The 14,526-nt window shown below is 45.5% G+C and overlaps 1 protein-coding gene across 14 annotated transcripts in view; it reads left to right on the plus strand.

Moving 5' to 3' along the window:
- Tln2 (talin 2) overlaps positions 1 to 14,526 on the plus strand; it is a 404,430-nt gene that overhangs the window by 332,136 nt on the left and 57,768 nt on the right. For all 14 annotated transcript variants that reach the window (XM_013076183.3, XM_021237120.2, XM_087199034.1 and 11 more), the window contains 4 exons: positions 329 to 461; positions 2,807 to 2,908; positions 7,913 to 8,083; positions 11,503 to 11,649. In XM_013076183.3, the coding sequence (XP_012931637.2) occupies positions 329 to 461; positions 2,807 to 2,908; positions 7,913 to 8,083; positions 11,503 to 11,649 (553 nt within the window). The remainder of the gene's footprint in view (positions 1 to 328; positions 462 to 2,806; positions 2,909 to 7,912; positions 8,084 to 11,502; positions 11,650 to 14,526) is intronic.

The raw sequence follows: 14,526 nt of genomic DNA on the forward strand, positions 1-14,526 counted from the left end.
TGCTGGAATTATTTTTAATTAAAAGTTCCATGTTCAAGTCAGTGAAAAAAGAATCCAAATCCAGCTTCTTTCCTTTGCAGTTGCCTGGCATCAGCCTGAGATGGAGGGCAGCACTGTAACCTGTCTGCTAGAAATGAGTAGAGCAGCTTAAAATAAGAAATGCCCAGGTTATGCAGTGAGGCATTACCCAGCAAGGGCCAGATTGACTCCTTAATTAAGGTGACCAGGCAGGACAGGGACAGGGGCTTCCACCCCACCAGTGCTAGAACAGGTGGCGCAGGACCTGAGCGCTATGAACTCAGTGTCTAATCTGCCCTGTCCCTTCCAGGGACAAGGCCCCCGGGCAGAGGGAGTGTGACTACTCCATTGATGGCATCAATCGATGCATTCGGGACATTGAGAAGGCTTCACTGGCAGCTGTCAGCCAGAGCTTGGCCACGAGGGATGACATCTCTGTAGAGGTAAGATGAGTTTCAGCTACAAAGCTCTGAAGATGCTGAAAAATCTCAGCATCCTGTTTTGGAGGAGGGAAGCAAAGCATTTCTGATGCTGGAGTTTTACTGCTGGACAGCCCTTCCAACCTGGGAAGGTTTTAGAAGGAGTAGAGCTGATGTGGGTGACAGCTGGAGGAGAGAATACACCTACCACCAGGGGAGAAGTTCAAGTGTGGCTGGGATTTGGGGAGAAATTATGAGTATCAGGTAATTGTGTGTCAGTAATGTAGGGTTACCATGTTTCTCTTAACACAGCCATAGAACTAGTTAGCCCTATGTTGAGTGATTCTGTCACAGTTCATTGATCCACGTTTGGGTTAATGGGCAAATCTGACATCAAATTCTAATGCATTTGACATTAAACTCTAATGCATACCATTATCTAGTATGTAAGGAGCTTTTACATTCTGTTACTTAGAACCACTTTATCCTTTCTTGATGGTTTTTGCAGTTTAGAAGAGGTTTTTCCTTAGAGTGGCTTCTAACAGCAGGGCAAAGCCTCCTGGTTCCTACTTATCTTCTGTTTTCCCTTTTTAAAGCACAGGGCCTAGCACTCAGAGGTGCTTAATAAATATGAGTGGTCTGTTTGCTGATGTTTGCCTTATTGCAGTGAGCTTTGGTCCCTTTCTCTGAGCAGTGACCCCAGAGTTTGGCATTGCTCATTTTTATTAACATAGCTGTCTATTTCATAACCCCTTCACATACACTCATTTCCTGAAAATAAAAAAGAACTAAAGCATTTTCACCCTGTTTAGAAGGCCAAAACTACTGTTTTTAACCTGTTATTAAGTATAGTATGTGTACCAAAAGGCACATTAAATGTGCAGCTTGATAAGTACCATTAGCTGAACATACCCTTTATGGAGCCCCAAATCAAGAAGCAAAGGTGACCCACCTCCTCCAACCAGGCTGCATCTCCCAACATCACATTTACCTGCAAACTGATGTGTGTTAACATCCCATGATCCAACCACCTGCAGAAAGCCCCAGCTCTGAGCACCTGAGGCTCTGGGGGGGACATCTACATATAAACCATAATGGGAGAGAGGGTAGTCAATTTTGTCGCCATACCCAAAAACCTGCAGTGCTGGATATTGTATTAACTACAGTGCTGCCTTAAACTACAAAAAATAGCTCTCAGCCTCCCCTTGGGCTCCATCCTTTCACCTCCTTTCCCAAGCAAGTCCTCCATCTCAACTTCCTCACTAGGAAGAAAACTTCCCCTTTGACATACATGTGCACCCCAGTTCTGCCATATTTAATTTTAACAAATCACCTATAATAAAACCTCATTGCTGAGATATTCCAACATTCTTGACTATAATCACATCATGAGCTTGAAGATAATAAGTAATTAGCTAAATAAGACCTTTGGACTTTCTCTAAGGTTCTCTCTAGCTCTCTGATTTTCAAGTTTGCCCATTAGGCTGACCCCTCGTGGAGTGAACTCTGCCCAAAGCCCTCCAGCTCATGGGCAACATTGTTCCCAGGAAAATTGGCAAAGGCAGGACACTGTCACTTCTTCAGGAACCATCTTGTTGGGTGCTAGTGTGTGCAGTTCTCATCTGTTAACCCTGAATCTCCTATCAATACTCCTATAAAGGAATCAGATCTCTTCTGCTACTGGTTAATAATCCCCACCCTTGAGTCCCCCTCCCTCACTCTCCCTGCCCATTGTAGCTCTCTACATTCTGAGTTCAGTCCACTGGGGCAGTGGTTAAACCATCTCACACTCAAAAGGAAATGCTTCCACGGTGCTCCTGTCAATATTTGTATGCCCACCACCCAGTGCAGCGAGTTAAGAGCGTGGATCCTGCTCAGTGCATCCCACCTGGCCTCTTCCCTGTGCACTGGGTGGTGGAGTCCTGCTTCCAAAGAGCTGATTTCATTTTTACATCACTTTCCTCTCCCACTTTATGTTCTGAGAAGACAGGGACCTGGATGTTCCCTCAGACCCCAATTAGCTGTCTCCATTTGGTCTTTCCTTCTGGGAAAGCCACAGCTATTCCACATCACATTTCCAGTAATTGTGCTGAGCAAAGTAAAGGTAGCACTAGCATCTGTTGCCAGGGCTGGTGGGAGCGGGAAGCCCCTGGCACCCGCCTTTCTGGGGCCTGCCTCTGGCCTCTCTTCTCTCATAGTAGCTGGCCCAGGGGAGCTGAGGCACCACTGGGCAGGACAGGAAGTGGCAGCTTGTTGGCACACCCAGGCATTTGGTTGTCCATTCCGGGTGGCTTCACTTGTCTTTTCATATTGGTGCTGTGTTGTGGGGAACCGTTGTCAGATGATCTTGACACTTCTCTCGGTATCAGGCCCTGCAGGAGCAGCTAACTTCAGTGGTTCAGGAAATCGGGCACCTTATTGATCCCATCGCCACAGCGGCCAGGGGAGAAGCAGCCCAGCTGGGACACAAGGTAATGTGTACTGAGGGGACCCTGCCTTACTGTGTGTGTGCAGAGGGGCTGCTTAATTACTTTCTCTTCACTAAGACACAATGCCTGACACCCACAGCTTAAAGGAGGAGAGGTTTATTTTGGCTCACAGTTTACAGAGGTTTTATTATGTAGTCTCAGCTGACTCCAAGGCAGGACAGCATGGCAGAGGGACTTGGCAATGGAGAAACAGCTCATGGCATGGCCACAGGAAGCAGAACAGAGATCAAAGGAGGGGAAGATGATAGACCCTTCCAGGCCACACCTCCAGTGACACACCTCCTCCAACCAGACTTCACCTCCCAACATCACATTTACCTACAAACTCATCAGTGGATTGAGATTAATCTACTGATGTGTATTACATGCCATGATCCAACGATCTCCAAAAAGCCCCACCTCTGAGTACATGAAGCTCTAGGGGGACGTCTAGATATAAACCATAATGTGTGAGGGTGTAGTCAATTTTGTCACCGTTCCCAAAAGCCTGCAGTGCTGGGTATTGTGTTAACTACAGTGCTGTTTTAAACTGCAAAAAATACCTCTCAGCCTCCCCCTGGGCTCTTGTCCAAAAATGATCACTTCAGGACCTTTTCTCACCTAGCATTGAGAAGAAATCTGTATGAAATTTTTCTTTTGGTTGTGGTCAGATTCGGCCAACAAGGCACTTGCCATCCTTGATTGCTCTCAACTTTCCCTGAAAGAAGCCAGAGACTAAAGTTGTCATTCCCAGCCTCAAGCCTGCCATCTTTCATCCTCAGCCAGCTGGGCCCATTGTGTGTTTAAGGGTACAGAGTTTTTCCCTGGTTTCCCAAACAAACTTGCAGACTTTCTTCTGGGTGGCCAAAGCCTCCCTATGCAGCCACTGAAAAGGAATCACTCAGCTGAGTTCATCCCTAGAACACTCTTTTAAGTAGCAAATACATTTTGCCTAGTTAGGATTCATTTTGCAAACCCTTCAAAGAGAGTTGGCTGGTCACACATCGTGTACCTCAGCAGGGAGAAGCCAGAATTGGATTTTTAACAGCCTTCAGGGTTTCCTAGCATTCGTCAGTGCCGCCATCAGTATCGATGTGCACATCAAGAAATGCACTAACCAAAATCTCTGCAGGTATTGATTTTAGAAAATCAATATTCTTACTTTTTCAAATTGCACAAGAGCTAAAGGGGGCAACTAAGCCTCCCACTGGTTCTGAGTAGGAGGTTGTTGAGATTTAAAATGGCCAGTGTCTCTCTGCCTTTTCAAGTGTGGCCAGTTTGATTCTTCCTCTGAGTTTCTTTATAATCAGGAAAGGGCTTGTCTAGCTGTATGAAGGGGGGGGGCGGGTAGGACTGACCTGGATGCCAGGGTGACTGCTTCTGTGCCCTTTGCAGGAGTATAGTTTGGAAGAGAAGCTGGACATTGTTTCCGCCAGCATTACTTTTGACTCCATTATGAATTGTGTAAGAAAGTATTTCTGGATGTCCTTGGAGGGCAGTATCTGCGTCTCTGCAGGTGTATGTGTGCATACTACATGGTATGCATATGTATAACATTATGCAGGCATTTATATGGTACGTAGGTACATGTGTATAATAATATGTGCTAGTACAGAAGACTAATTCCTCTGTTCATGAGTAGCATCGAAATAGAAATAGTATCAACTGGGCATGGTGTTACACATCTGTAATCCCAGCTACTAGAGAGTCCGAGACAGGAAGACTGTGAGTTCAAGGCAAGCCTGGGCAATTTAGTGAGAATCTATCTGAAAATAAAAATGTCTAAGTCTGTACCTCAATATGTATCTCTTCTAAAATGTTGGCAAAAGCAGCCAGTGGCCCTCCGTCTAAAGGAGCCATGGACTGAGAGTTCACCCCACCCTGTTCCCGCTGCTTCATTCCCATGTTCAGGTGAGGTGCCAGACCTGCAGCCTCCCATCCCCTGGCAGGGAGAAGAAATGAAAACTCCCAGACCTCACCTTCTGTGACTGCTGTAACATCACTACTGACTGAGTGGATTAAAACAGGAGAAACTTGTTCCCTTGCAGTTCTGGAGTCCAGAAATCCAGACTAAAGATGTGGGCATTGCCAAACCTGCTCTGCAGGCTGCAGAGTCGATTCTGTGCCCTTTTCAGCTTCTGGTAGCTCTTGTCCCTTGAGTGTCACACCAAGTTCTGCCTCCATGGTTAACTGTCTCCTGTGCTGCTCTGTGTCTCTTGTCTCTTATGTGGACACTTGTTAATGGACTTAGGGGATATTGAGTAACCAGGATGGTCTCATCTCAAGATCCTTAGCTTATATACATCTGCTTTGGAGGTAGAGCACAGTGGTAGATTACTTGCCCTGCCATGGGTTTGATTCCCAGCAATGTAAAAAACATACAAAGATCCCTTTTCCAAATGAGATCACATTCACAGGTTCCAGGCGTTTGGTTGTGGGCATGTCTTTTGAGGCCCACCATTCAACCCACTATGGACGTACATCAAGTACCAAGTATTAAAAATGTTGTGTTGGTTTAGTTACATGCTGTTTCCTCACCTGTCATGTCTCCAGAAGAAAAGGTGTGAGTGCCCTTACATACAGGGACAGGTACATCCTTTCCAAACCCTTTGCTGTAATACAAGGAGTAACTACATCCAGTATTTATCAAGTGCTAACTCTATGGCAGTTACTGTGCTCAGGGTTTTTGTGTCCATTAATTTAATCCTCCTAACAGTCCTCAGAGCATGGTGCTATTCTTTTTTGTTGTTGTTGTTACTAGGGATCGAACTGAGGTCCTTGCGCTTTCGGGGCAGGGGGCAGAACCACTGAGCTAAATCCCCAGTCCCACGGTCCTATTCTTAATCCCCACCTGACAGATGAGGAAACTGAAGTTTAGTAATCGGAGAAACTTGTATACAGTTCCTCAATAAGGAACCAGCAGGGAAGACTGAAACCCAGTGACCCTGAGACCAGAGCTTACTCTCCTTGTGACCCAGCCCTGCTACCTCCAGGAGGAAGGCAGGCTCTGGCTTAGTTATTCAGTTTTATTTTTCTCAGCATATAGCATCCCTTGACATTGTACAGCTGCATCAATGAAGTATACTTTGAAGATATTAAAATCAGTCTAGGAAACATGTAGGATTCTAATGCGTGAGGCATTTTGCTCTGTCTTGAAAGCAGAGAGGATCCATGCTGAGTCCTGATCCCCTGATGGCCCATTGGTGTCTCATTCCCTGTGGTGACAACATCAGTAGCCTCCTGGGGAAGAGGAGAAAGTCCAGGGGTGGGGGGTGCAGGGCTGCTGTCCAAGGCTCTGCAGGACAGGCTTTCCACGGAGGAGTTTGATGGAACAGGGGTGGGGCTCCAAGTTCAGCCTGTGCTCTGCTCATCAGGCCAGATGCCTGGCATCCTTCAAGTCTGAACAAGCTCCTTCAGAGTGCACATAAAGGTACCCTAGGGTGAGCAGCTGACCTGCTCAGGTGCTTTGAAAGCTATCTGCAAGACGACCCCAGTGGGATTCCAAAGTGCTGCTCAGTCTCCTATCACCAGTAGCTGTAATGAACTTTTATTTTTTGGATACCACCCACACACACCTTGCCCCAGCCCTTATAACCCCCTACCTCTGCTTATCCCCAGCCCTGTGCTTGCTCATGTGAAATGGCCTTTCTGCCTACATTCCCACAATGCTCAGTCTCCTTCCCTGAGATGGAAAGAAATATGAAGGGAGCTGCTGGTGAAAAGTTTGCCCACAAATACCTTTGATGGGAATACCTTAGCATTCAGTCATTACTGTGCAGGATGGGGAGTTGAACAGAAAAGCGATTTGCATAGTTGTATTGGATCTGAGTGGGAATAGATTATGGCATCAGGTTATAATACAGCAAAATGTTATAATGTGACTTTCTGGATGCTAGGTAGAGCACTGTCACCGTATTATCCTCAGACTTTATTTTAAATACTTTGCAGAACAAAAAAGCAAATACTAAGTGATAAACATTTAAGGCTCAACCTGACAACACCAGACCTGGGACAAAACCAGAAAATAACAGGTAGCAGTAGTGTGATGGTTGAGAGCCGGGGTTGTGGAGTAGGGTTCCTGTCTCGTCTTCCCCTCTCCGTTGCCTAAATTGAGCCTGCAGCTTACCTGCCTCAGCCTCTGTCTGTTTTTTCATGTTTATTGACCTCCTAAATGGCTGTGGAGGAAATGGATACTCAATGTTTAGCAGAGAGCCTGGCATAGATGTGCTGGATAAGTATTTGTGACACATGGCCCTGCAGCACCAAGCTAGCCGATTTGGATGAGCATTTATGTATTATGTGTGGTTTTGCTTTCTTGAAAATAGACCTGTCTTAATAAACTTGGAATGCGAGGAGGTGAGGTGAGAGTACCTCGAATTGAACCCAGGGCCTCACACGGGCTAGACAAGCGCTGTACCACTGAGCTACACCTCTAGCCCCTTAGCGAGCTCTTTTGTCCTCTCAGCTGGGCTAATCATACGCAGAATATCTAGGCTGGTGTGAAGTCACTTTGCTCTTATAACAAAGCCAAAGCTTAGTCCAAGTGCTGGATGGCAGTCAGATGGGCTTCCGGAAAAGCTTTTGAAGGTTCTCATCACCGCAGACATCTTCTCTCACCTCTCCTGCTGTCCTGTGTGTCCCTCCCTTCTGAGTTGTAAGATGGATGCCTTTGATTCTTAAAAGGTTTCTTACTTGTAAAATTGAGGATTTGTAAAATTGAGTTTGATTCTGATGTGTAACTCCGAGTCTTGGAATGGGCTTCTGAGCATTTCTGCAAACGGCTCTGTATTTGGCAAAGAGATGAAGACTCCTTCCCCTTACCTACAGGAAATAAAAACCGATCAATAGTCAGTTGAATCAGCAAGTACTTCCAGAAGTAAATTGTAACAGACCTGCCTTGTCCTGGGAGTCAACTCACCCAGCTCCCAACCCTCTCCCCACCCAGGGCTGCCCCAGGAGGAGAAACCTGAGCTTCCATGATGCATTTGTGGCTTTTCTTTCTCTAAGGTGACACAGCTGGCGAGCTACTTCGAGCCCTTGATCTTAGCTGCAGTAGGTGTCGCCTCCAAGATTCTGGACCATCAGCAACAGATGACAGTGCTGGACCAGACCAAGACTCTTGCAGAGTCTGCCCTGCAGATGCTGTATGCAGCCAAAGAAGGTGGAGGAAACCCCAAGGTACAGCTAGAGTTTGTGCTGCTCAGGGCAGTCCTTCAATGCAGCAGTCGAGATGCATATGGAAACCACTCAATACATTTCATGTGTAAGCAGTCATGCGGCTAGAGACACTGCTGCATTCAGACACACATAGGAAACTTTAGCTTAACATCAAATGTACTTCAAAAGAACCATAAATTATTATCGTATAATTTTCCTTTTGGCGAATAATGCCACCCAAAAAATGTGCCCCCTGGGGTGGACTGCCTTCTCCTTCCCCGTCCCCGTCCCCCGCCCATTAGCCATGCCACTGCTAAGGTACAGCTCAGGACCACCAAGTTCCTGCCATGTTCTGTCCCTACAGGAAAAATACCGCCAGTTCTACCTCCACGGTGGGCACTCATCTTCTGTTGGCCTTCCTAGGGATTTGGGGGTGGGGGTGCAAGAAATATGTATAGTTAAGGCTTATTTGTAAATTACTTTTTCCTTGGCAGGATGTGTAGACACACATCCTTGGGGATGACAGACACACAATATGATAATGACAGGAAGAAAACTAACACTTGCTGGGTACCTGTTCAGTGTTGATACCCATGTTACACAAAGAGAGGATCAGTTGTTTTCCAGTAAGTGTCGTTTCTGTTCCTTAAGAGGAAACTGTAGTTTAGTGTGATTTTTCCCTTGCCAGTTTGTAAGAGGAACATGTATTTAGTCTGTTGTGTCACTCAGATGCTTTTGGTGGACAAAAATGATGATAGTGTGTCTTGAGTGTCCTTGGTCCACATTTTACTTTAAACTTGGGAACATGGCAAGAGGGAACAGCATGTGTAAAGACACACATAGGCTTCTAAAGAGATGTGGTATCTTCCAAAAATGACAAGCAGTCTGGAATGTGCAGATCCTGAAGATAGGTAGATGGGAAGATAGACCAAGCTATTCTCTGTCGGGTCTCAACTTCCACATCAAGGAGTTTGCCCATTATTATGAGGACTGGGAAGCCACTGATAGTTTTTTGGGTTTTGTTTATTTGTTTGTTTGTTTGTTTGTTTGGATCAAACTGAGGACCTTGCACTTGCAAGACAGGCACGGTACCACTGAGCTAAATACCCGGCCTAGCCAGTGATAGTTTTTAAGCAGAGGAGTGACATGATGGATCCGTGTTTGAGAAACATCAGACTGGTAGCAATGGGAATCCTGTCTTAGACTTTGTATTTTCCACATTTACTTTTAGATTCACATATCTGGCAAGGACTAAGAGCCAAATTCTGAGGATGCTAAAAATATTAAGAGCCAGCCACTGCCAGCAAGTTGTTCGTAGTTTCGGAATGATAAGTCTAGTTATAAAAGTGGGGAAGAACAAGAAGGACAAAAAAGGCAACTTTGCTGTGACAGATTAGCAACAGTGCCCTGAGGTACGGACCTCCCTTCAAATGGAAGAGCCCAGAGGGCCCTGCTGACTCAGTCTGGTTGCCTCTACTCGGAGCTGTTTGCTCTCTGCCACCTTCCCCTGAGGGTTTCAGTGCCAGTAGAATACTGTATTGAAGTAGGAGTTCTCTGGATTTGTAAGATGTCAGCTTATCTGCTTGGATTGCAATTCAGAGCTCCTGAAGGAGCTCTGTGGCTGGAAATGTAGAGTCAGGGCCATAAGCTTCATAATGGCCTCTGCTTGGAAATAGGGGCTAGAGTAGTTTTCCACCAGTGTGAACGCTTCTCGGTGAGTGGCCAGAAGCACTAGATGGTGTGAAATGAGATGACACAGGGATTGCTTCTGCCCCCTCACCTACATTCATCCTGCCCTCTGTTTGCAAACCACAGTGGGCTTGTCGCAGAGGACACTTGCGCACTGTGAGTTTGCTTTCTTAGACCCTTTCCTAAGAAGCTGGGGGCAAAGACTTAAGCAATTCAGGTATCATTTTTGAAATACCTACTTACTATGTTTTATTTGCTGTGTGTTAGGTGTTATAGATTCCCACTTACAGAGGAAATAGTGTTAAAATGTTGTTAAATATTTATCAGTAGTTCTGACTTGGTGAACAATAGCACAAGCTCTGGGGTCCAATAAAATTAAATTCAAATCCCAGCTCTGGCTCGTGTTACAGATGATTTCTTTGTTTCCTCACCTAAACAATGAGGTCAATTATGAATCCCTCCCTGTGGTAGTTGTAGACCAATTAAGATAATACCCCTGATACTGTAGGTGTTTAAAAATGCAGCAGCCTCAGAGCCTGGGTTAATGAATTTCGTGTATTACTAAGCATTACCCCATCGAGCTCCCTTCTGCAGGCCTCTCCCCGAAGTGGACTGGAATGGTGTGGCCACTACATGGGTAGATCCAGAGCTCACTACACGGGTAGATCAGTGCAGTGCAGTTCCCACATGACTGCCTGGTGCAAGGTCACGTGTCTTAGGGCCAGGGCACAGCCCCCTCCTGGATTGTGTTACTATAAATAAGGCACGTGCACCCATATCAGTCCATCAGAAATTCAGTGCACGGTGTTACTGTGATTCTTCTCATTTCACTGAACAGGAAGCCAAGCCCAGGCCATTTAGTTAGTTAGCATTGAAGCCAGGTTTTCCTGCTCCAAGACATTGGCTCTTTCCCCACTCTTGCTACCAGATAAGGTGACTTCCAGAGGGCCCAGCACTGCCATTGTACTATCTTCCACTCCCTCATTCCTTCACCTGCTCCTCCCCTGTGCTTGGCATTGGCAAGTACCCAGGTATGGTCAGAGGGACTGGTGAGTACCAGGCTTTGGAGAGATCTGCACTTGGAGAAGGTTCTTCACTGATGTGTCCAACGTCATGGTAATATAACTTGTGGAGTGGTTTCAAAGTCTTTTAGACCTTCTCTAGATGTATCTCTCGCGCATGTACCTACATTTCCAGAATTCAGCATATTTGTAGGAAGAAACTCATAGTATGTTAGGCGGTATTGAGAGAAGTATGTGTTCTGAATGTGCTTTTCCTCTATGTCAGTTTTTTTCTGTTAAATCTGTCTGCTTGTGTATTTAGAAACCTGTGGAATTCTTTCTACTGCCCTAAACATTACAACATATAAAACTAGTAATGTCATAATACAGTTTGTTAACGCATTGTAATCATTCCTCTTATTTATAAAAGGCCATCACTTTTTGTTTTTGGCTTTGTTTTTCCTTTATTTGTCAAACAAATGTACAAAATCAGGGAAAGGGAGAATATAGAACATGTTGCTGTGGTCCTTCGTGGGGATCTGCATTTGTCTTCCACTTTTAAGATTATTCTTTTGTTCTTGTTGTTGTTACCGGAGATCGAACTTGGGTCCTTACGCTTGCGGGACAGGTGGGGGAACCACTGAGCTAAATCCCTGGCCCTTTTAAGGTTATTCTTGAGAGAAGTGAAGGATTCTCAGAGGACTGAGCACCTTTCACACCTGCTAAGGCAGTGCTTCACACTTCTCCTAGGCGCAGCACACCCACGATGCCATCACGGAAGCTGCGCAGCTGATGAAAGAGGCCGTGGATGACATCATGGTGACGCTGAACGAGGCAGCGAGTGAAGTGGGGCTGGTGGGGGGCATGGTGGACGCCATCGCAGAGGCCATGAGCAAGGTGGGTGTGGGCTCCTTGACCCTGTCCCCTCTGTCTCTCTCTCTCTCGTTCCTCAAGTGCTGTTCCCCAAGAGCTCACTGGCACTTAAGGCTGACAGCTCCAAGTCTTCTCTTCATGAAGGTTCTATTAACGTACCAATGTCCAGTCTTATGGTCCCACACATCATGACCTCTGTAAGCTCCTTGCCCCTTCCTTCCAGTTTTACCCGTCTGCCAAAGAGAGATAGTAAAAATATCACTGATTTCCTTATTTGTAAAATGGAAATAATTAGTATTTGCTGCTTCTGTCTTCTTGTCTTAGGGGGAACAAACCCCAGAATGCAATAATGAAGTGATTCTCAAATGTTGTTCTCTGGAATGGCCACTTGGGAATCACAGGGAGCTTTCTAGGATGCACATTACCTGACCTGCTCTATGGTGTGGAGGAGGGGAATCTCTGCTGGTACATGTAACAGTCTCCTCATGGTGCTGGTGTATAGCCACGTGCAGGAACCACTGCAAACATACAGTATGTGCAAAAGCCCTTAGTGAACTCTCCTCAGCCATAGATGAGGTTACTCATTTGGCAACCCATCACTTGACATGGGAAATACGACTGGAGACAGTTTTATCTTTTTCCCCCAAGGAATGCTTCACGCATTGTGTCAGTTTGATGTTTATTAGAATGAGTAATTGCTCATCAACATCTAATTGCCATCCTGTGATAGCACAGCCAAGAATTGGAGGCATCATCTGTGTTTTGAAATGTCCATTGTCAGATGGTGAATACATTAATATATTTTTTTAGGATAATAAGTGGTTTTTAATTGCTAATTTAGAGAAGATTGGTTGTTCATATCTCCATAAAGAACTGGTACCTTGAAACTATAATTAGAGTAATTATCCCTAAACATTATGCAGTTGTCACAGTGACAAAGAAACCAGCCTTGGCTAGATTGCCATTTCTCCCTTTAGGGACCTCAGACTCAGCTTTCTCAAAATGCCCATTAATTTCTGCTGTGGGCTTCTCATGCTTCAAATATGGACAGTTTGGCAGCAAATGAGTGAAACAGTGAAATCCCCCCCTTTCCCAAGGCTGCTGGATAAGTAAGCCTTACTGGGTTTGTTTGGTTTCCAGGCCACCAGGACACCAGAGCTTTGAAGATAAGCCACATGTCTACCAAGGATGTTAAATAATGGAGTCCGAGGTTTCTTAGTACAAATTAGAAAGTCAAATGATAATATTCGCTTCTTGGGAAAAGGCATTTTTTAGAATGAGTATAATGATAGGAACATGTTACATAAATCCCTGGAAAGTAAAAGCCAGTTCCTGCAGTCTGTCTTTGATAGCCTCTGAGCCTTATGTACTGCAGCTCTCATCCCACCCAGTGTCAGTGGGGTGATGACTGCTGGCCCAGCCCAGGACACACGTGTCTTTCCCGAAGGCTGGGAAATGAGTCTGGTGTTACCTGATAGCAATAACTACCGGATAGCTGGCAACGCACACCACCGAGGCCACAGGCAAAGGGTTCCCCTCAGTTCGGTACAGTACACAGCTGGGGTTCTGTGGCTGCCGCTGTGATCTTACTTACCCTCACCTGACACCCCAGGACTGCACACTTTCTCATCTTCCCTTTATGCGGCTGGCACTGGGGCTTTGTCTTAAAGGGATGCTTCAGGTCATTCAGCCCCAAGCACCAAGACATAAAGAAGCTGGCATTTTCCATCTGAGTTTTGTTAATTTGATTAAAACACGGATACGCTCGTAAAATCATTATCTATAATTCTCATAGGCAGTGACTGATAAGCAGAAAAATATGAGTTCCCAAATTGATTCTCACCTGAGTGCAATTCTTGACACCTTTGGAGCTTCTGCTATGGAGGTCCTCCTGCAGATTCCCTGCCTCTGTCTCAGCTCTAGAAAGTTGGGAACTCATAAGTTAACAGGAAGTAATCTGCTTTTTCAGTGACCTTGGACAAGTCCCTCAAGCTCTCTGAACTTTGATTTCCCCATTCAATGAAGCCAGTGGAATTCTATGAGATTTCCTGATTATCGGATCTTTTATTTCTTTGTTTCTGCCCCTCCCAGGAGAGAAAGTTACAGAAACAAAACAAGAAGAAACCTTGCTATCTATTCCACTACTGTTTCATAAAAGAAAGGTCATATTAATATGAAAAATCTGTGAAGGCTATTTATTATCTCAAAATAAAGGAGCGTCCTTTAAATAAGTTTGAAATCCTGAAAACACTGCTTCATTCTTGCCTTTCTCACTGCCTTCAAACTGGCTAAGTAAGTGTTTATCATGGTGGCTGGTAGCTGGTGGTCACTGGCTAGGTGTTCTAAGCTTCCTTTAGCTAAAGTGTCCTGGCTTGTTTGCAGTTCAGCCACATCTCATACAAATGCACATTGCTGGCACTTGGAAAATGCTCAGATTACGCTGAACAAATGAGTCCATAACTCCATCCTCACCCAACTAGCAGGGCGATGAAGACATTTGTCATCATCTGTCTAGCTGAAGAAGAGACCTGAAACTCTTGTCCAGAGTTGGTGTTGATAGTTTGATGACAATCACATCCTGGGCTGTATACCATAGATATGCTTCTTTTACTCATGGTATAGCTTGTGCCAGCTTATGACATGTAGCTCTTCTGAGAGCAACATGTAACTGACATATTCCAAATTGACTTCTTGGTCCTCAGTCTTCCTTGACTGCATCTGGCAAAGAGCTGCCAGGGAAATCTCAAAGGTGCCATTGCCAACCCAGATCCCACCATCTTCATCATGGTCTCCAGGTTCTCCATAGCACAAATCCAATCTTGGTCTGGAGTCTGCCGCCTCTCCTGCCTCACCCTCCTCCACTCTGCACATTCTCTGAAGTATCAGACTCACTGGTGCCTT

The sequence above is a fragment of the Heterocephalus glaber genome, unplaced genomic scaffold, assembly GCF_053883595.1.
Source record: "Heterocephalus glaber isolate CG9 unplaced genomic scaffold, H.glaber_assembly_v1.0 deba00001689, whole genome shotgun sequence".
Taxonomy (NCBI): domain Eukaryota; kingdom Metazoa; phylum Chordata; class Mammalia; order Rodentia; family Bathyergidae; genus Heterocephalus; species Heterocephalus glaber.